Below are 21,448 nucleotides of genomic sequence, written 5' to 3'. Positions count from 1 at the left end.
CCGTACCTGCTCCCAGTCAAGTGGCTGCAGACGGAGCTGCGCCGACTGCTCACATTTGCATCACAATGTCGGATAGAAATGCCTTTTTTTCCCTCCATCCACAACCTCCAATATTGGCTACGTACAAAAGCAGTAATCAGGTCTGGCCATCTGGGCCTCTCAGACGCTGTTAATAAAAGTCATCGTGCAGCACATTTAAAAGCCCTCCGTTGTAGCGCTCAAATGGGACTTAATGACATGAAAGAAAATGAAGAAAAACACAGGTGTGTGTTTAAAGTTGATAAAAAAAAAGTGGTTGTTTTTATGAGGGTTCATACCAACACAAACTTTATTTGTCAGTGAGTCGTTCAGCAGGCCGGTTCACACTAAATCTCCCACATTGGACCGCTCACTAAACTTTTACAACCGAGTTTTGACGCCACATTCTCGTCATTCCTCCGCGACACAAGTGGATTCAGGTGGGAGGAGAACTTCATCAGTTGGTCCCTGTGTGCCCCCGGTTCTCTAGAGTTGCTGGAGATCAGTTTTCCTTCTTAGTCCAGCAGCAGCAGCAGCAGCAGCAGCAGCATCTCTCCCTCCTTCAGCCAGCCACAGTCACACATTTGCAAATTCCTTGAGCTTTTTTTTTTTTTTTGCGTGCCTCCACATGGCCCAGGAAGTGGATGAACTAATCACGGGGGCAGCTGGCAGCCCCCTCCCCAAAAGCTAGCCCCCCCCCATTCCCCTACCCAGGGTTCACCGAGAGCAGGAAGCTCTGGGGGTGTGGGGGGTGTGGTGGGGGTCTCTGTCCCTGCTGACGCTTCTCTTTTTATCAGGAGGAAGCAGGCCGGCTGTTTGTGCTCAACCCAAGAATTCTTTTCTTTTTTCTTTTTTTTCCCGTCTTCGTTTCTTATCTTGCTCTTGCCCCATTTCCCTCAGTAACGGCAGCGCCGCGCACGTAATGAGGTAAAAACCTGAGTGTCGGACAAAGCTGGAGGTGGCCAGATAGCGACCCGGCTCCCTCCGTCACTCAGCCACCAAATCTCATCTCTCTGGAAAATCCCCTCCGCTCGTCTTCACCCCCGGCACCTAATGTTTTTCCCAACTAATAAACCGCCGCCGCTCAGGTGTCCATTAAAGGCAGGCAGTGAGAACCCAGCCGGTCATTACAAAGTGCGGAGACGCTCGCTAAATCCCTTCGCCTTTGCCGGAAGGCTTCTTTTTTCTCTCTCGCTCTCTTTGCGCCATCACCTCGTGCTCTTTTTATCCCCCCAGATGTAGGCGAAGCTTAGCGAGGGGCTTAAGGCCGGCCAGGAAGTCTGCCTCTGATAGGCGTGTGACACGGGGCTAACGTTTGTGAGGACGGGGGAGGGGGTGGATTACCTGCAGGGCTTCGGCAAGGATGGAGCGTCACTGGGTCGATCCGCCGGAGTGGCACCCGCAGTTGAAACTCCAACACTGGGGAGCAGCTCGGAAGGAAAGAAAAGAGAGCCGTTTGTTTTATCGTGCAGCCGGCGGGTGAACGAAACAAACAGACCCTTCACTGGGTCAACCCAGTGGCCCGGCGCTGACTCACAGTGGGCTCAGTCAGTGTTGGCACGGCCGGGCTGGAGGAAACCGAGCGCTAATCAAGTAGCGCCGGGGAGGAGGAGCTCATTTCATGGATGTGTGATTGTTCTCGGGTTGGCGAACAAACACTGCGGCCCTTGACTGCGGAAAATCATGACCACAACTGATTCTGAAGGTTCAGATGGAAACTCGGCGGGGTCATGTTGTTTTGACTGTTGTCGTTGTTGTTGTTTTGGTGGAAATGGAGGACGCTTCCGCGCAGAAAAATAAATGATGCGAGGCGCTGCAGATGTCATCAATGGCGGCGGCTGTTTTCAAAGGTTGCAAATTGTTGTGCAAATGAAAAATCGAATGAAAAATGAAACAAAAGATCCAAGGTAAACCTCTTTTGTTCTGGCTGACGCTGCAGGGTTTGGCCTTTCTGGAACTTCACCCAGCAGCTCCCATTTGAATTGTGAAATCTCACTCGTCCATCTTTACAACTTCCAATGGAAAGCATTTTTAAATCTAATTTAGAACTGCTTTGGATTTTGTAAAATTTGGATCCTCGGACAACATAATGAATCCTCATTGGTCGAGCCGAATGTCAAACAAAGAGGTGTTTTACTGCCCCATTCACCCTCAATAGATGGTTGTGATGGATTCAGACATTTAGGAAACTTTCCGTCTCGCTTGTCAGAATAAAAAGATTTTCATGTTGCAATTTGAAGTTTCCCAGTTATGACCAGTCAGGATCTCTGTGGACTTTTTGAGCTGTCAACACAACGTGGAACCCACAGTTCCTTCCTTTTGGCTCCAGGAACCTGCTGTTTCCTAACACAACAAGCCGTCCTAGCCACGGGTCAAACCTTCGGCCCGCCACTCAGTCTTCCTCCTGGCTTCCCGTCTGTTTCTCAGGATGCCACTCCGGGCCTGAGCCAAGCCCACATCGCTTTTTACTGCCTCTCCCTGTGACTCACCGGGCCTTTAATGGTTCTCTGGTCTCCTGACTCAGACATTTTTCTGATGAAATGGGATTCTCTCTTTCAGCTTCTGGTCTCACTCTGTTTGTGTTGCCACAGCCACAACTGCATCCCAACTCTTCTCTCCTCCACTGTTCACTCCACCTCCTCCTCCTCCTCCTCCTGCTGCTGCTGCTGCTGCTCCTCTTCCTCCAGTTCCTCCACCTCCTCCTGCTCTTCCAGTCCCAGTTTCCCTTCTTTGAGAGCCCCTACTGCTTCCATTCTAGGGTTTGGAATAAGAGAATAAAGCCTTACAAAGATGCCCTCATTAGTCATTTAGACCTTCTTCTTCTTCTTCTTCTTCTTTTTTCCAGCGTGCCCTCATTTTATTGCATGTTCAGCTCTGCATACCCCCCCCCCCCTTTTCTGCCCTTGAGGGAATCTGGGCCTCTTTAAGTATCCTGTTTATATTTAATCACTGGTGATGGGGTACAGTGTATGTATAATGTGATATGATAATTGTTCCTTGCAAATGCATTCACACATTACCCTTCAGTTATTTCTCACACATTATTGGAGGCATGAAAAGTCAGCTGTAAATTCTAATGATTAGCATCTGACCTCCCAGTGCTCATTAACTACTCTTTATCACCTGATCATGTTCATTCACATCTGATCCGCCAAGTCGCCAGGCGTCGAAGCCGTCGCTGTCTCTTTTTCCTCCTCCGATGCTCCTAAATTGGAGTTCCACCTCCGCAGACGTTTATTTTCAGCTGGATGTTTTGGGTTTTTTGGCTTCTTAATGACATTCGTTCTGGCAGGTGACAAACACACGTGCTTTAAAACTCTCCCCCACACACACACACACACACACACACACACACACGCACCCTCACCCACCGCCTGCACAACTGCCGGCACAATCCAGCTGGAAACAGGGTTGCTTTATATTTAATGTGTATGGATCTCAGATCTCTGCGTGAATCTGGGCTACAGTTTTTTTTTTTCCTTCTTTTTTTTTTTTTGCATACGACTAAACCTGAGCTCAGCTCACAGAGGAGGCGCTGCTGCCGCGGCTCTTTCACCTTCCTGCAGTCTGATTTTTCCCCCCTTTGTGTTGAAAACCACCACGGCCAATAGGAGGCTTATTTGGAAAGCCCTGGTATTTTCGTTCTCTTTGTGCAGCCTGCTGCTGTTTTTTTTTTTTTTTTAACCAGTCGTTTGAAGCCCACACACCTTGTTCCCTGTAGCAGCTGCGGCGGAATAACAAGGCTCCAGTCCCTCACTCAGGGCAACACTGGCCACCCGCCTGTCAACCTCGGCAGCGTTACAGGGACACGGCGGTGTTTGATTGGAAGAAATTTATCGCTTCTCACAATTCCTACCTCGGGAAGACCTTTCTTTATTTTTCTATTTTTTTTTCGCGGGGTGTCTCACCTGCCAGGATGATCACACGGCTCAGAGGAAGACGCTCGGGTTTCACTCCAGCTTGTTAAAGAAGAGGAAGTGAAGATGTTTATGGCCATCTGTCTGTTTGCCTTCACAGCCTCTCCGGCGGTTTCCTTTCACCGTGGTGATAATGTTATCTCCCACCTGAGGCGACGCATCGTGGAGTCCTCCTCACAGTGGAGGCGCCGGGTTTTCCGCCTGTATTTCCCACTTCTCTCGCTGAGATGGGCAACAAACCCCTCCTGATTTTTACACACATTTTGCACTGCTGTTAGAAAATACTGGAGTTGGTTTTAGACTGATTGGAAAAAAAAAGGTTAATGTGAAGTGTGTGAGAATCGTGGGGTGGAAATTTTACCATTGAGTAAACTGTGTGTGTAGCCAACATCTGCTTCTAGCGTAACATCTCCAACTGGCATTAATGATGCACAACAGTCGCTGAGCCGAAAGAACAACTCCAGCGAAGCCCAGTTAATTTTACTCGCAGCGAACCTCCCTTCATGTTCTCGACCAGTTCAATTGTTTGATTCTTCTTTCTGTTGCCTGGTTTTAGTTGGCAGCTCACATCTATGTTGCTCAAAAACACATTACTGCCCCCTGCTGGCCTGGAGTGTGCGTGGTTGCAAATTGTCTCTGCCAGGCCGAGGACTTGTTTTTTTTTTCTCGACCGCTTCTTCTTCTTCTACTTCTTCTTCTTCTTCTTCTTCTTCCTCTTCTTCTTCTTCTTCTTCTTCTTCTTGCATCCATTTTACGGTACATTGCCTATACTACTATCTTCAGATACGTCTAGCGCAGTTTACCCACCGCAACCTCTTGATGGATGCGAGTCTTCAAAACAAATCCGCTCAACACATGTGAGTCAGTGTTGGTCGCTGCTGCTTTCAAGCCAAAGACCCAACGTGCCGGTGGCGGCCTGGTTATTTGTGCCCGGCGGCGGGGAAACAATTAGACTTCAAAGACGGAGCGCCGCTCTTGGACCTCATGATTTTTTGATGGCCGCTCTATGAAATTTTCAGCCCGCCGCGACTTTAGAAGCGAGCTCCTCGTGACTGCTGCCGCCACAGGTCACTGCTCACCAGCGCGGCCTGTGTCCTCTGGGCAAACAGTCAGTCAGTCCCGCTGTGTTTCTCGCCGCCGTCACAGCAGAGACCGTCGCAGCTCTGTTTTTATTTGCCAGGAAGGCTTGGGATTCATACTGTGGCTGCTTCCAAGAAGGAAGAGTGAATAAACAGAAGTGGGCTGGTGTGTTCGTGGCTGTAGAATATCATTGTTAATGGTTATTAGGGAAATACAAGCACACCGTGAAGAGTAATTCAATTTCTTTGGATAATCCCTCCCCCCATCTGTCCTCCTTTCTTTGAAGCTTGGGCAAAAAAAAAAAAAAAAAAGAGGAAGGAGAAGAATCTGCGGCACAGGGAAAGCCCTCTAATGCTAAACCATCTGAGGTACATTAAAGGGTATTTATATTTTCACAAGAATGTGTTTCAGGCCCGGCGCTCCTGACAGCAGGATCACCTCTTGAGTGTTTGGCAGAGATAGCAGGGGCGGCGGCAGGTGTCTCCACTGCGTGAGATTAAATTGGCTGCGCTCTTCATTGATTTAAGTGTTTCCACCAGCACAGATGCTCTTGGAGTTTCTTTTTTCCCAGTCCTAATTCAAACATCAGGCGATGCCGGACGTGGTCCCGCTGATCGGTCATCCACCTCGCATCAGGTGGGACTAATCTCGACCACCTGCCTGTGACGCTGGCGGCGCTCTGCAAGCGTTTTGGAGGAAACGGAAAACAAAAAGCGGAGGAACGGCGGCGGCTCTCTGGAGAAACGGCCGACCCGATCGCGTTTCCCGATAACAACCTGGCAGGAGTCGCATCCCCTGCGAAAATTCCCCCCCCCCGCTGACGCCAAAATCCATTTTTTTTTATTCTGCGCCGTGATTCTCTTGGCTCCCGCTGTCAAACCCAGACACCACGGAAAAAAAATAAAATTAAAAACCAGCAGAAACCGGTGGCTCGGCTCCAGACTGGTGCATTAATTGGCCGGATGACAGCGCCGGAATTCAATTTCCTATTATTTATTTTCCCGGTTAGCTGCTATGAATCGTCGTCCCAGACCTTTAACAGAGCGTGAGACCTCACTGGGGTTCAGCACCAAGAGGAGAAAAAGAAACGGTGCAAGCAAATAAATAAATAAAAGGAGAGCGAGGGAGGAGAAAGCAACTGTTACTGTGAGTAATTACCTAGACCGCTTTCGCTTATCTCCTCAGGCACTTTGGAATCTGCCACTTCTCTGGTCTAACACAGAGCAGATGTCCGAACCGTTCCTTCAGCTCCAGAACTTCTCCTGGGCGGAGCTCGCCGTACATTGGCCACGTTTTTCCCAGAGAAACGCCCCCTCCCTCTCTCCCCCCCCCCGACGGCCCCTGCGAGTACTTGGCTGCGTCTTTGCTGCTGCGGGTGTATTTGCTCTGTGGTTTAGTTGAGTTTTTGGGTTTTTTTTTTTGGTCTTGGCAAAGGAAAGACAGTTGTGCCGCGTTTCTGAGACGCTTGACGCTCAGCAGAGCATTCTTCCAACCCCCCCCCCCCCACTCTCACCCCCACCCTGCAAAAAAAGAACAAAGATTTTTAATATCTTCTGCCGTATAGTGTCGAGCTCATTATATGAGTATCATGTGTAATCCATGCTCTGCTTTGTGCAAGACTTCACTGTTCTGATGGCTCTTATCAACACCAGGCTCACACTGTGAAAGTTAATGACTTTCTGCTTCTTCTTTTTTTTTGCTGCTATTCTTATTTTTCCCACAAAGACAGTCAGAGAAATCCTAAATAGCTTTTCTTTTCCCTCTACAGGCTCATTACAACAGCCTCCAATGAGGACGTTTACTCTGAATCTGACAGTGCATGAAAGCTCTCACTCTCAATTATGATATGTACTGCAGTATTGTAAAAGGGCAGATAAGGCTGTGAAGGAAGAGCAGACATGGTTCGCTAGCCAACCGCTCTGAACTCTGACAAGTGTGGGTTATTTTCTGTCTGTCTGTCCTTCTGGTTTCCTGGCGAAAAGCTTCATTGGCCGCATTTAAAACACCGTTTCCGCTTCTGCACAATCACAAATTTGTCACTCAGGTCGTCTGAAACCGGAGTTCCCTCCACGCTGCTCTGCGTTTTCAACATTCAAAGGTTTTTATTTGCAGTTTTTGGGCGGCAGCACACAGTAAAGGCAGCTGGGAATTCTTGTGCAGAGCTCTGTTGGAGTCGAGTTTTAACAACAATTCACCTTGTCAAAATAAAAAAGTGCACATCTCTGCAAGATGTTGTTTGAAAGCAACAAAATCAACATGTTTTTGTCCCCCTGATTTGGCAAATTGCCGATAATTTCACATCTCGGTACTGCAAGATTAACTGGTGAGTATTTTTTTTTGCACACCGCTGCCTTCTTCTTCTTCTTCTTCTTCTTCTTCGTCTTCGTCTTCGTCTTCGTCTTCGTCTTCGTCTTCTTCGTCTTCTTCTTCTTCTTCTTCTCCAGCTGATCGGCACCTCAGTCACGTCGTCGGCGCTCCTGGCAGAGCTGCATGTCGAGCAGAGGGCGGGGAAGATCGTTTTTCTGTTATCCAAACATTTGAATGCGTCCAAATAAACCGTCCAGCAGAATCCTGTTGCGTTTCCCTCTAAGTCTCCCAGCTGCGGTCACTGCTGTGGTCCTGCTGAACGGATGCGTTTATTTATACCAACTTACAACTGACGTCTCCCAGCGGACTGATGGCTGATGGGAGTTTTCTTTTCTTTCCCGGCTTTGTGCATTGCTCCCGGTTTCATCACTTCCCCCGGATTATTAGTTGACACGATATCAGCGGCATCTGCCGCAGCGTGACACCCGTCCTCTGGCCCCCGGAGGAGTTTCGAGGCCCCCCGGCACCGGCAGGTTGGTGGAGCAGCTTCTGTTCTGCAGCCGAGGCCGTTTCCCTTTCTTGTGTCTCGGCGAATTGAATCCAAATCAAGAAGCGAGAAGGAGCGTCTAATTAATATTGCTGCTACGCATCGACTCCAGTTGTTTGATTTGCACGGAGGGAACTTCAACCTGGATCAACCAGCAGCTTTCCACTCAGCTGCTGTTGTTTTTCTGCAGAATTTCTTTTAAAAACCTTTAGCTTTGCCCCCCCCCCCCCTCCCCTCCTCAAACCCCTCCACCCGCAACAATTGTCTGAGCTTCATCATGTTTTGCGGTGTAAACCTATTGACTTGTGTTCCTACAGGGACCTAATCTTGGAGCGGCTCCAGGCAGCTCAGTTTCCATCCTCTCCCCGTCTTTCCTCCCTCCATAAATCAATGTGATGTAATTGCCACGGGCTCCCTTTCCCACCGCTCGCAGACAAAGTGTTTTCACTGCGGCCACTCACACCCCGGCCGCCGGTTCCCACCACTGGGGTGCATCCAGCTGGAGTCGGTGGAGTTCGAGACCTTTTTTAGAGTTTTTTTTTTTCTTTTCTTAATAAGTTTCATTCAGGATTTGGTCTTTTGGATGGAAAACTGGATGGGTGGTTGAATGGACGGACAGACGGATGGAGGGATGGCACCAATCTGGCTGCTGTTCCTGGACTGTTTGCATGTGGCTAACAGACTTAAAGATCAGCAGATTAAATCTCATCTCTTTGAGTGCTCCTTCTGTTTCGCTGAGCAGCAGGATTTTGAGAAAAAATTTACTCTATCTTCCTCCCCTCCCCTCCCTCCTCCTTCTCCTCCTCTTCTTCCTCCTCTACTTGTGACTCCCTCGGCCTTTCACAGGAATGTCTCTGCAAGCACTCCTGGATTTCACAGGAGTGCAGAATGGAAAATGTCCAGCCGTCGTTTCTGTCCTCCCACTGGTCTTCCCCCTTCGGGACTCGTTCGGCCCTCGAAAGGATATCTCTCTCTCTCTCTCTCTCTCTCTCTCTCTCTCTCTCTCTCTCTCACTCTCTCTCTCACTCTTTCACTCTCTCTCGCTCTCTCTCTCTCTGCTTGTCCTGATGACAGTGCCGGGGCTCAGAGTGAACCCAAGGAGAGGCTTTTGTGGAGTGCGCAGAAATCTTGCTCGCTGCAGCTCAGACTTCCTCTTCGTCCTGATCTCATCTCTCTCTCTTTGCGCTCCAGTAACTGTCGCTCCTCCGTCTTCTCCCCGGCGTTTTCCGGCCCATTGATTTGAGCACTTTGGGAAGTGTGGGAGACGAAAAAGCCTGACTCACGACAATCTCGAATTGTGGCTTTTATTTATTTATTTATTAATTAATTTATTTATTTATTTATCTATGCGTCACATCTTGTTACCTGCGAGACTCGCTGCCGGTGTTTACAGACGTAGCTGAAGTCGCGGGAGGCCTTTCGGGTGCAGCTCCGTGTGCAGCTTTACGAGGCGGAGGCTGCAGCCTGGAGCCCCTCTGGGGCCGAGGAAACGACCCAGATGCAAAGCTTCTGGCTCTCGTAACCCAGTGGGACACCTGCCCCGCTGCTCCTGCTGTTAAGGCGACGCGCCTGTTAAAATCCACCCAGAACGTAAGACTAGCATCTCTGTTAGCAGCCACTCTGTTACGCGCTCGTTACACTAAGTGCTGCTGGATGCTAATATGTTTTTTGGTTGGTTTTTTTCTAAGCGACTTGTTTGATGCCAGCGCGCGGCCGGCTTTCATGCCCGCTAACAGAGCGCCACTTTGTGTTTTCCAGCGAAGCAGGCCCGCCGACGTGTTTTGTCTCACCCCATTGGCTGCGACACGTTCAAAGCGCCAGTGTGGAAACTCAGAGCCAACAGTGCTTCGTGTGAAGCACCTAATTCCTAACTGAACACAGTTCATGCAAATATTTATTCCTACAAGATACATTTTGGATTTATTTTGGTCCAGAAATTCAACGGAATTAAAAAAAATATATATATATATATCTTCAAAAAAGTTTTTTCTCGAAACAAGCAGAAGCAACACAGTTGTTTTGTTTCCAAGAAAAAGCTGAAAATTGTGTATTTTCTCAGCTTCTTCATAAATACAAGGTTATTGATTAACAATGTGGGGGCTGAAAACATGCTTTGAGCTGCACAAATATTGACAAGAACTAAAACGTTGTTCCCATCTGTGTGTTTTTTTTATTTAGGTTTCTTTACTCCACTGCTGAGAAGGGAGATTGCCATCTGTATAAAATTAAGTCTGCTCAGAGTTTATATTGGAATTTGCCGTTGCAGGTTTAAATCAGTCAACACGCAGGTTGGGAAAACGCTCGGGAAATATGTATTTGTTTGGCTTTTTCTCCCGGATCTTTTGGGAAATATCCTCTGAATTGTCTTGTTTTGTCGACATTTGTTGGACTTAATAGTCATTTGACAGATTTCACTGGCAGCCGACGTCTTTTCCCTGAAGACGCCGCTTATCTTTAATGAATACGCAGCTGTCCAGGTTGCCAGCACCGCAGGAAACTCCACAGCGGGAGTTCTTTTGTCCTGGATATTTTAGAAGCGCGTGTGCATGCGCGAATGTGAAGCGATTAGTTTTGTTTCGGTGCCCCCCCCCCCCACCCCCCAGAAACGGCGAGCAGCCAGGAGACGGCCCAGTGTCCTCCTGCCTGTTTCTTTCATAGTTTTGTCTCAGAGGTTTATATTTGCACACTAATCCGAGCTGTGTCAACGTATTTTTTGGCCGCGGTGCAAAAAGCCCGATCAGCCGAAGCGGAACATCAGAGCTCGGCTCGGCGTCTGGTGTGAACGGCGTAAATATTTCAGAGACCCTCGTTGTTGTTGTTTGTCTAACCTTTAACACTTTCCATCGGCTTTCCCAAAGTCGCTTGCAGTGATTGGTGGACGGCTCCGTCGCTGCTTCCTGGGTTTGTTCGGCAGCAATATGTTTCCTGCAATACTGTCTGAAAATACAGCCTTCGCGAAAGTCAAGCATGCAGTGTGGGGCACACACACACACACACACACACACACACACACACACACACGCATGACTACGGGCAGTGTGGTGAACCAGGACCGTAACTAATGTGCTCGTAATAAGAAAATCAGATTCCAGCAAACATATACGGCCGACTGCTCTCTTCCTTTTTTTTTTTTTTTTTGCAAAAATTGAAATGAGCGCTGGAAATGATTACCAGATGTGCCTGCGCAGCACGCGCGGTGAAAGTTGGTCATTGTCATCCGTTCAAGCGCAAATTCAGTTGATTAAGCCTCATGAGAATTAAACTTTGCTCCGCAGAAAGTGACGACGGGCCACGTGTTGTGCTCCCACTCCGTGTCTCCTCTTCCTCCTCGCCGCCTCCAGGGCCGCAGCGCTCCTCCTGCTCTGCTAATGCAACTATAAACAACAAACAGCAGGAAGTGGATGGCGCTCGCTCAACGCTAACTATAGCGCAGCCTGCTAAAATGGGAGCCGGGATCGTGATTTACAGGAAAGTAGAATTTAAACAATGCAGCGTAAACTCCGCCAGGGGCTGATGGGCTGGCTCTGTCACGTGACATTGTTTGTTTCATGACATCCTATGGCGGAGGATGTGCAGGCCCAGGCCTCCTGTTCTGTACAATCGTTAGCGTAGCTCAGTTTTTAATACATGACATGTAAATGAGTAAATGCTCCCGACGCACTATGAATCATCGCCAGCGTTTATCCAGTGTCCCTCAGCTTGTAGGGCAAGCCAATTCCAAAAAAACAACAACAACGACAACAACAAAAACAACCTGAAACGTGTTGTTGCATTTTCAAGCTTATCTGGATTAGCTGGCTGGAAGCAAGTCGATCAAAGCGGCGCCTCCAAGAGGAACAACATCTGTGGCGTTATCTCCAGTCTGCGCTTCTTTGACCCGCGACGCTGTCACAACGTCTTCAGTTCGCTTTCAAGCAAACATTCCTCTGGAATCCCTCCACTGATTGCTCTCGTCAGTGATAGGGCTGCTTGCGTTCTCGGACTTAACTGGGTTTGAGCAATTAACCGGTGGGAAATGTTTGTCATGTGGTTGTTTTGCGGGGTGAGGGTATGGGATGGGGGGGGAGGGGCGAGTGGGGCCGGATTTTAAAAGCGCTCCGGCGCTCCGTAATGAAGTCTTACCTTGACTCGGAACGGCTGCGCCGCTGGTGCCCTTGGTGTCGTGTTTTTGTAAGCCCGCTTGAAAAAAAAAACAGAAAAAAGCCCAGCAAGCTTTCTTCCTAATTATGTCCCTCGGGGGCCCCGGTGTTCAGTATTCACAGGCCTTCCTGTCCCTGGTGCTGATCCTCCTCCTCCTGCTTCCAGCCGTATCCCCATCAGTTCGACAGGTCTTTCCTCTTTAATCGCCCCACTTCAAAGCCGTGTTGTGATGCCCCCCTCGAACCCCCGGACTCCCACCCCCCAGGCCCTCTGGTTCCCCCCGGGGACACTCGGGCGGGGCTCAGCCCCCCCCCGGGCCCTTAGAAGGTAGGCAGGCCAGCAGCGTGTCGGTGCCTCGTTAAGTCAGATGGAGAACAACAAGTGGTTCGGTGATATTTTTACCGCCACGTGGCCGCGGACGTCGGCAGCAGCTAATTATAGTGGCAGGTTACAGACGTTCCGGCAGTGTGTGACATACACGCCGAGCTGGTGAAAGACAAACACACACAGGGGTGAGACGCTTGTCAAAAGTGCTGCATTGGAGCCTGCAGACTGCGTCTCACTTTCAACTCAGAGAGTCTTTGAGTTGACTCGAGTCCCGGCGACGGATGTTAATTCAAAGAAGTGACCCGCTTTATGTCTAATTATCTCGACCCCTTAAAGGTCCCATATCATACCCAATTTCCACTCCCTGGCTTCCTTCATCTGGGAGCCGCGATGAATTATTCAGGAAATTCTCCAGAAAACACGTTTAGCCATCTGTCTGCAGCCAGATTTTAGCTTCGAGCTGAAACCGAGGCTTTGTTGGAGCCTTCCGCATGTGACAAAGACAGGGGGCGGAGCCAGCACCTGGCTGGGGGTGTGGTCTGAGTGAGGTGTGAGGCAGCTGATGTGTGTCCAGGACGGTGGAGGACGCTTGCGGGATCCGTATTTTGCCACTTACCGTGCTTTTCATTTCTTTTTTTCATCCAAGCAGCCACCTGACAGACTCTGGCTGGCTTCTCTCCACATGCACAACTCATAATCTCTGGTGGGGTGTGGGGGGGCCTTCCCACGACAGCGGCCTGCTGCCAAGGGCAGAGCCCTGGCTAGTGTTTTTGTTCGGCGGACTCGTCGGTAGGAACCGGATAGACATGCTGTCGGCAACATCCGCACTCGTTTCCAGGCAGCTCGGCTGCAACGTGAACTGTGCCATCAGTTTCACTCGGCGCCCGTAGTAAGTAGAAGAACGATCGCACGGTGCAGACGAGTGGATCTGTTATCGCTCTGCGTGGCGAGTGGCCGCTGTGGTCACTGAACAAAGGAAGCGGAGGGTTAGCCTCGTCTGAAGTGGAGAGAGAGCCGGTGATTAATAGGCCGGCACGCTCTGATCAGTGCTGAGGGTTGTTTCTTCCTCTGTGGTGGTTTGTCTTTATCTTGGCTGCTTGGCTCTCGCTGTCGGATCAATAAATACCGAGCAGCAGGAGGAGGAGGAGGAGGAGGAGGAGGAAGTGGGGGAGGAGGAGGAGCAGCAGCAGGAGGAGGAGGAGGAGCAACAGGAGTAGGAGGAGGAGGAGCAGGAGGAGCAGGAGGAGCAGGAGGAGCAGGAGGAGGAGGAGGAGGAGGAAGTGGGGGAGGAGCAGCAGGAGGAGGAGGAGGAGCAGCAGGAGGCGGAGGTGAGGCAGTAATTCTGCCTCAGTTCGAGTCTGCATCCTGGAGATGGACGGCCCGTTCGTCACCATCTCGCGCTGCTGTGTGGTCACATGACCCGCCGTGATCATGATCACATGATGACAGAGTGTATTGTCTGCGGACTTGATTGGAGGGCGCCAGGCAACATCCTCTCCTTTAAATCCGCCTCCTTCCCCCCCAAAGGTTTGCGTTGCTGTCGTCTGCACAACGTGCCCGAAAAACAAGGATCATCGAGGCCAAACTGTTATTATCCCACGTGTTGCAACGCGATGGCAGGCTGTGTGTGTGTGTGTGTGTGTGTGTGTGTGTGTGTGTGTGTGTGTGTGTGTGTGTGTGTGTGTGTGTGTGTGTGTGTGTGTGTGTGTTCCAGAATGGTTGGATTGTGTTGTGGAATGCACCCTACGCCAGTGGATTCCCTGCTGTGGGAGTGGGGGGGGGTTTCCTCTTGGACGCCTCTGTTCCTCCTCCGTCTGTCAACACCTCGCCACTGATCTCCCGACGTGATTGGCAGACATCGCACACGTTTGTTTGATCACAAGCAAACACGCCCACAAATCCCAGAGACAGTGGTCTTTGGCGAGCAGGCAGAGGTTCTTACCTGCGGCTCCGTCTTTTGTTCTGGAAGTTTCTGTGCTTCTCCTGGGGGGGGGGGGGGGCGGAGAGTCGGGGAGCCCGTTAATTCCTTCAACGCTCCATCATGTTTACTCCACAGTTTCCCCAAAACAGTCATTAGTCATAATATTAGTGCGGGGGGATGTTTTCACACCGTTGACGTTGTTGTGTTTCAGTAAACACACAAAGTCAAATCAGTGAAATGGGAACCGTCAGGATTTGAAAGTGTCATTTAAAGGGATGATGACTGGGAACGTTGCCATCATTGTCCAGCTGTGGCGGCTCATCCAGCTCATCAGCGCTGACAAATGCTGCAGATCCACACATGGCACTAACCACACAAACACACATTTTACCTCCCATACTCTACTTTTTCTGTTTCCCTCTGTGAGTTAGTGTGAGCCGCCAATTTCCTGATACAGCTGCACGCTTTTATCTCAGTGTTTTAGAAAAAGAAAAAAAAATAGTTTGCCGTGGGGTGGGGTGGGGTGAGGTCATTAAAGGAATTGAGAATAATCTGGATTAATCATATCATCGGTTTAATAGTCTGTCGAACTGGCAACACGAGGGCCAAAAAAACCCGGCAACAGCGCGACACACTTCGGGGAACGCAGAGCAGAGGAACCGACTGCGTTCCTGAGCCCAGTCTGGGAAAAACAGCTGCGGGTCGTCAGTTTCCTCGCGCTCGGCCATTTCCTGTCCCCAGAGGAAGCGCGGCGCTGTTCAAACTACGGGCTGTTTCCTGGCCTTTGACATCCAAGCTCAAGGACGCCCACCTGGCGGACAGGATGAGGTGACTCGCGGAGGCGAGAGGAAAGCATATGACGAGCTGGCGTTCCCGACGGGAAGGACCTATAGATGAGCCGGCGGTGCCGAGAGGAAACCGGAGGTCACGGCGCTCGTTACGCTGCACGTTGTGTTGCACAAACTGCGGCCGAGGTCGCAGCGACCCACTTTTCCCCTTGTTTTTTTTTTGTTTTTCATCCTACAGTGGAAAGCACCATTAATTATTCAGCAGAGTCGCTGCGTAGGCAGAAAAACAGAATATTTAGCCCGCTGTTTGCAGCCTCCTGCTGCCTTGTTGGATCTTTTACGTGTTTAGAAAGTAGGCTAAAACACGGGGGCGGAGCAAAAACACCTGGCTCAGGGTTTGGGCAATAACCCGGGAGAGGTCTTAGTTCCTCTTGTGACATCACAAAGGGTTGATATTTTTTCATAGAGCATCAACAGAAGTGCTTCTGGGCACTTCGTGGACCAGCTGGAGACATTGTAAGGCAACATCAGCCAAGTGAATCTTGCATTATATTGGTCCGTGAAGAAGACAAATGAACAGAGCTGAGAGTTGTCAATCCGTCCCACACTCTTGCACCAGAGGCTCCTTCTGGAGCTTCGTCCATTCCATCCGGCCGACAGCGGCCCGGCGGAAAATCACTGAACACCATTTTTTAATAAAAGAAAGAGCCCATCCAGAGGGGCTACGAGCGAGGGCTGGCGGAACCAGCCTTCAGAGAAGCCCTCAGAGGACTGGTTAATTGGACTAAAACATTTCAGAAGCGAGTCAGCTTGAACAGAGTGCAATTTGGAGAGAACGCCGCCGCTCCCAGCAGCAGCAGCAGCAGCAGTCTGAGTCCGAGCACCAAGGCGGACCGAGGCAGTGGAAGCAGGTCCGCCTCCACCTAATTAGTCAATAATAGGGTCACATCACTTTGGACCTGGCCTGAATTTGTTCCCTCTGGGCGGAGCCTCTGATTCGGACCGCTGAGGTTCTTCCGAGACCAGCGAGACTCCGTGCAGCTGTCAGTCAGTGCGTTTACATGCAGAGCTTAATCTGACTAAGCAATAATTTGGTTTTCTCGCCTTGTCCCCGTATACATGCAGCTGAGAAATTCGAATTATTGACGGGAACGTGTCCTCCTCCCAACACTAGGGGGTGGACTGAGTCTTTTCAGCTGGTCAGCTGCTTTCGGTTGACATATTACATCATTACGATATGTACGATAGTTCATAATGTACGTGTTACTGACTTTGCAGATAAGGTGTACCCTAATTCTCGTGCTCATGGTGATTTTAAAAGGCAGACAAGAACGTTGTGTGCTGTTGGAGGGCTACAACAACACAATGTCTTCGATGCTACGCTTTGTGCCGTCACTACTGACCCGACAGCACAGACTGGTGGGAGAGGGTCGTATTGAAGGAGTTTTCAGACACACATTGTCCACTTCATAGTCCGACTAAGGCGTATACACGGCAGAGAAATTCGAATTCCAATCGCATTATCTGGTTGTCTCAGTCGGAGTTCTCCGATTCCGAGTTCTTCGATCATAATCGGACCGAGGCAATCATTTGAATTTCTCTCGTGCCACGTAAACGCACTGACTGTTTGAAATTGATTGAAGCCTCCTGATGGCGTCAGTGAGGCCTGTTAGATCAGAGTCGCCCCTCTGCCCCCCATCCTCCACCCACCCACCTCCATCCCCCTCCATCCCACCATCACTCCATTCCTGTTCTCCTCCTGCTCCTCCACCTCCCCCCCGGCCCCGAGCTGCAGGCTGCAGGTGTCGTTCGACCGCCTCGCCCCCAACGTGCCGCTGTCTTTTTCTTTTTTTGTCGCGCAGCAAAAGACTTTGTCGGTGATGCAACAACATCGGCTCGGCCTGAAATATAAGCAGACATGAATCAATTATCGCGGCCGCCTTGATGTTTAAATTGCCCACAGTGCCCATGAACTTAAATGTCAATGACTGGGTTGGCGAGAGAGATTGATTTAAAAAGGGAAACCATTGAGCATAATGCAGATGAAAGCTTTTTTTTTTCTCCCCCTCCCCTCCTCCCTCCTTCCCAAGCTTTGTCGACCCTCGGTGTCTCGGCCTTTATCGGCTCCCTCGAGGACTCGTCCCCATTGTTGCTCTTTTTTTTTTCTCGTCCGTCGACGCTGATCTCTATTTTCACCCACATAACTGATTCAATGAGTGCCTGTCGTCCCATTGGTGCTCCACTTTCCTGTAAAAGGGTTGCCGTGGAAACCAAAAAAAAAAAAAAAAAAAAAGAATATAATAATTCAGACCTTCTCTCCCACACTGTTGCTCTCCAGCAGCAGCTAATGGCTCCGTATAGCAGGAGGGGAAGCCACATCTGCAACAGGCTGACTGCAAGTGCGACGCCTCGCGCCAGATTACACACCTGTCTGTCTGTTGCTTGGTAATGGGAAAACAAGAAAATAGAAAATCTAAACTAGAACGGGGATTAGAGGGTCGCACCGCCCCGGGAGGGGGGGGGGGCGCATCTGCCGAACCGTATGGTGAATATTTTACCAACGGGCTCCATCTTTCTGGGGAGGGTTGGGTGTGTGTGCATGTGTGTGTGTGTGTGTTGGGAAGGGGGACCAGTATTGATCGGCCTTGTGGTTGCTGTTGTGGCTCCACGGCGTCTGAATTCCAGGCAAGAGAGGCTCCGCCGCTCCGGAGCATCTCGCCACTTCTCCTCCCCGCTCGGCCTGCTTTGATTGGCCGCTCTCCAGGTGTAATCAGAAGCTGCAGTCGGCGTGAAGGGAAGGGAAGTGAGGTGCGGTGGGAGGGGAGGAGAGGAGGAGAGGAGGGGGGAGTGAAGGAGTGGGGGGGGTGGCGCAGCGACTGCCGACCCTGTCAGTTGCGCTTTACGTCCCGCTGAATCTGATGGCTGATGGCAATATGGTGCTCGAACGGACGGGACGGCCGCGGTTGCCTCCATCAGCCGGGATTCTCCCGGGACGACCCCCTCTACCCCCCCACCCCCCATCTCCACCCCCAGTCAGTCGCTGTCAGAATCACAATCCATATTTCACTACCTGTAACACAGCGAGAGGCGGCAGCGTATTCTTCATGCCTGCGTAGCTGATGCCTGCGGTCGTCATCGGGGAGAAACCTGCTCCAAGTTGCTGTCAGTCAAAAAAGAAAAAAAGAAAAAAACCTGATGCCACAGATGTTCCTTAGCTATTTTTTTTTTCACATCCATGCAGGAATGCCGGAGATTTTAATTGGCCCTCGTTGTAAGATCCTTATTTTCGGCACACGCAGACACTTGTGTGGCGAAGAAGTTTTAACTGAGGAAGGAGGAGGAGGGAGGGGGAGGGGGAGGGGGAGGAAAAAATAAAAGTTTGGAACCTTTATTGTCACCGGACACGCTCGGCTGGAGGCCTGTTGTATGCTAATAGTTAAAAGTCGGCAACGTCCGCTAAAGAAAGGGAAGGTGGCGCTGCGGCCCTGAATAATGCATGACTTCGCTGGCTCATCAAGGTTACGGGAGCTGCTGCTGCAGGAGGCTGCGGCGTCTTCGGCCCCGCTAACGCGGGATAATTAACCACTCGAGGAGCCGCGAAGCTTCGCAAAGCACGTTTACGAAATCACACCTGAGCAGCGCCGGTCAGCCTGTGGGAAACCATTCCTGCTTCCTCCCCCCCCTTTTTTTTTCCCCCCTTGTTAATGCCTCCGAGTGTGAGGAGCGTAACACTCGGCCCCCTCCTCCCCCCCACCCCCCGATGAAAACACTCTGGCAGCGCTAAATTAGATTTCTGCTGGGAGCGAGCGCTTCATACATTATAAATGCCAACTGTGTCATTTTAAGCGTCCCAGAACTTTATTTTCTTATTCGCGAGCTCGCAGCCTTATTCCGCTTCAATGAATCACGCTGCGGCGCTTCCCTCCGCTCCGCCTCGCCCCTTGTTTCGTGTCATCGGCTGCGTCTTGACCTTCCGCTCTGCTCTTCTGTCCAACAGCCCATGAAAACAGGGGAGGAGAGAAAATCCAGAGGAGTCATCAGCTTCACCTGAGCCAAGAGGAGGCACCAGCAGAATGGTATGTTGTGTGTTGTGGTGTGACTATGAATGAAGCAGTCGGCACCCCCCCCACCCCCCCCCAACTGCATCTGTGGTTATCATGTATATCATATATTTAACTGCGATTCAGGATGATCGATTGCCCTCAAATAAATGAGAAGAATGTCCAGACAAAGGTTGTGTTTAGCCCTCTGTTTAGGCAATGGCCAAGGGTCTCCGAGCCGACACCTGTGTGGAGGAGCTGGCCGGCGTTTTCACGACAACCGCACAGACCGAAACCGCACTTTTTCAAAAACACGCCGCCTCCCCGGATTCGTGGCAATGCCGAAACCGATATTTTTTGGGAAATGTTGATATCACAGCTGTAAACCCCTCCCCCTCTTTTGGGTCAGCAGACTGGGATAGTGAGAAAAGGAAACCCGAATGGCAAAAATGTTGGCCAACTTTTACTGGCACGACTCCCAGTCAACCTTAACATGGAGCTTTCAAGGCACACCAGGCCGGACATACAGTAGCTGTCACATTGTTTCCAGTAGGTTCCAGCGTATCCGTGTAAACGGGAATTCTTTTGAATACGGCTTCATGTACAGTAAAAGCACATGGGTTAGTACAGTTTTGTTTTTTGTTTTTTTTTTACAAGTGCAGTTCCAAAAAACTCAGTGTCCGTGTTAAATGGCCCCTAAATTGGCAAAGGTTTTATCGCCCTTTGTGACACAAAAGTGCTGATTTTCCAGAGTGGCATGAGTGGTCGAACAAAAGACGTAACCACAAGAAGACCATAGAAACGTAATGCATAGATCTTTTTTTTCAAGAGACACAGATTATTGTCAACATGCTTGGCAGTGCGATTTTTGCCATCACAGACTGCTAATTTCCAGAATTGTGTGTTTTAGCTTAGACTGAAAGGTCTAAATCAAAGTGTGAGTGTGTGAGGTTTGCCCTTGGTAGTCCACTGACCAGGCTGGAGACACAAGATGTTGTCAGCAAGCCTTTTTTTATCACCGTGTGGCACCTTTTAAAGCTCCGGTCTGAGGGTGAAAAACAATTTGCGTGCCATCCGGTTGTGATTGCACCCCAGCGAGGGGAAACTGCAGCGCTGCTCGCTGACACTCTCCTTTCAGTGAGATGCTGACAACACAGGAGCCAAAGCCTTTGTGGCCGTCAACAGGAGGCGACCCGGCGCTGGCCAGAGCTCGTGCACGAGGCCGTGCACGAGGCCGGGCCTGTGGATGGTGCAGACAAGAGCTTTTGTTTGTGTCTCTCCACCCCCCCACCCACCCCCCTTTTTTTTTTAGCATCACAGCAGGCCGGCACTGCTCTTTGTTAGCTGCTAATTTGCATTGGCATTTGCAGCATTAGTATTCCAGGCACGGCCCAGTTGCAGACACGTATTGATTGAGAGGTTAAAGGGGAGTTTAGACCCACACACGTCAGCTTCGCCTCAGCCGTAGCTCATAAAAGCTGCTGGCGAGACAAATCTGTCTGTGTAAGTGACACGTGAGATTGTTTCCAAATTCTGGAGCTTTTTTGGGAGTTTTTTTTTTTTTTTTTTTTTTGTTAATTCGGTTTTTAACCACTGCATTTTCATTTTAATTATTTATCTTAAATTTAGCTCTGACTGGGAGGACAAATTATGTTTGGTTACACATGTACCACAAGAATTTAGGTACAGTAATATAGAGAAACTGTATTTCTAACACACTTTACAAACAAACAACAGGGTTGACCGAAGTGCCACGTGCACTAAATGAGGAGCCATAAAAGCCATAAAAGCAATAAGCATCTGCTCTCACCATGTAAACTTCAGCTGACACACTTCAGGTCCATTTGAAATGACTCTGTGTTCCTGCGGCAATTCCATGTTGCTGAAGCCAAGTTTTCACTCCAAGTAGTCTCTCCGCATCCTGGCAAGTGTGTTTGTCTCGTATCGGACAGACTGTGCTTTTGGATAAAAAATAATATTAAAGCATATTCGATTTTCTTGGGAACCTGTCAAGTATAAATCAGTTCGTTCTGGCTGTTAGCTGCGGATCCCGAACATTCTGAAAGAATAAACAACAGCGTCTTTCTCTGCATATCCTATAAAAAAAAGAAAATTCCAGACATAATTGTTATCAGTTTTCAGTAATACGATTGTGAATGCAATGACTTTCTGGAAACTAAATACACTGCAGCTTTGTTTAAAAAAGAAAAAAAAAGGGGGTTTGGGTGATAAACGCTTCACTCATAAAACTTGTTTGGAAGCCAACAGAGCAGCGTGGAGAAAAAGCTCTTCTGGGCGACTGCTGAACTGTTGTCTTGTTTTGACTCGGAGTTCGCTGACGAGCGAGTCGCAGCCGCAGGGAA

General features: G+C 49.9%; 2 protein-coding genes across 2 annotated transcripts in view; one reads left to right on the top strand and one right to left on the bottom strand.

Annotated features, from left to right (window-relative positions):
• edc3 (enhancer of mRNA decapping 3 homolog (S. cerevisiae)) overlaps positions 1 to 21,448 on the bottom strand; it is a 237,940-nt gene that overhangs the window by 107,194 nt on the left and 109,298 nt on the right. The window lies entirely within an intron of this gene.
• Positions 1 to 21,448, top strand: part of tspan18b (tetraspanin 18b) — a 38,597-nt gene that overhangs the window by 3,953 nt on the left and 13,196 nt on the right. The window contains exon 2 of the mRNA XM_076027384.1: positions 19,043 to 19,132. Coding sequence (XP_075883499.1) covers positions 19,124 to 19,132 — 9 coding nt within the window. The 5' untranslated portion in view covers positions 19,043 to 19,123. The remainder of the gene's footprint in view (positions 1 to 19,042; positions 19,133 to 21,448) is intronic.

Source organism: Nelusetta ayraudi, unplaced genomic scaffold (genome assembly GCF_046127955.1).
Source record: "Nelusetta ayraudi isolate G7.1 ecotype Tasmania unplaced genomic scaffold, CSIRO-AGI_Nayr_v1 ptg000020l, whole genome shotgun sequence".
Classification (NCBI taxonomy): Eukaryota; Metazoa; Chordata; class Actinopteri; order Tetraodontiformes; family Monacanthidae; genus Nelusetta; species Nelusetta ayraudi.
Note: the sequence above shows the minus strand (reverse complement) of the source record. Positions and strands in the feature narration are given on the sequence as shown.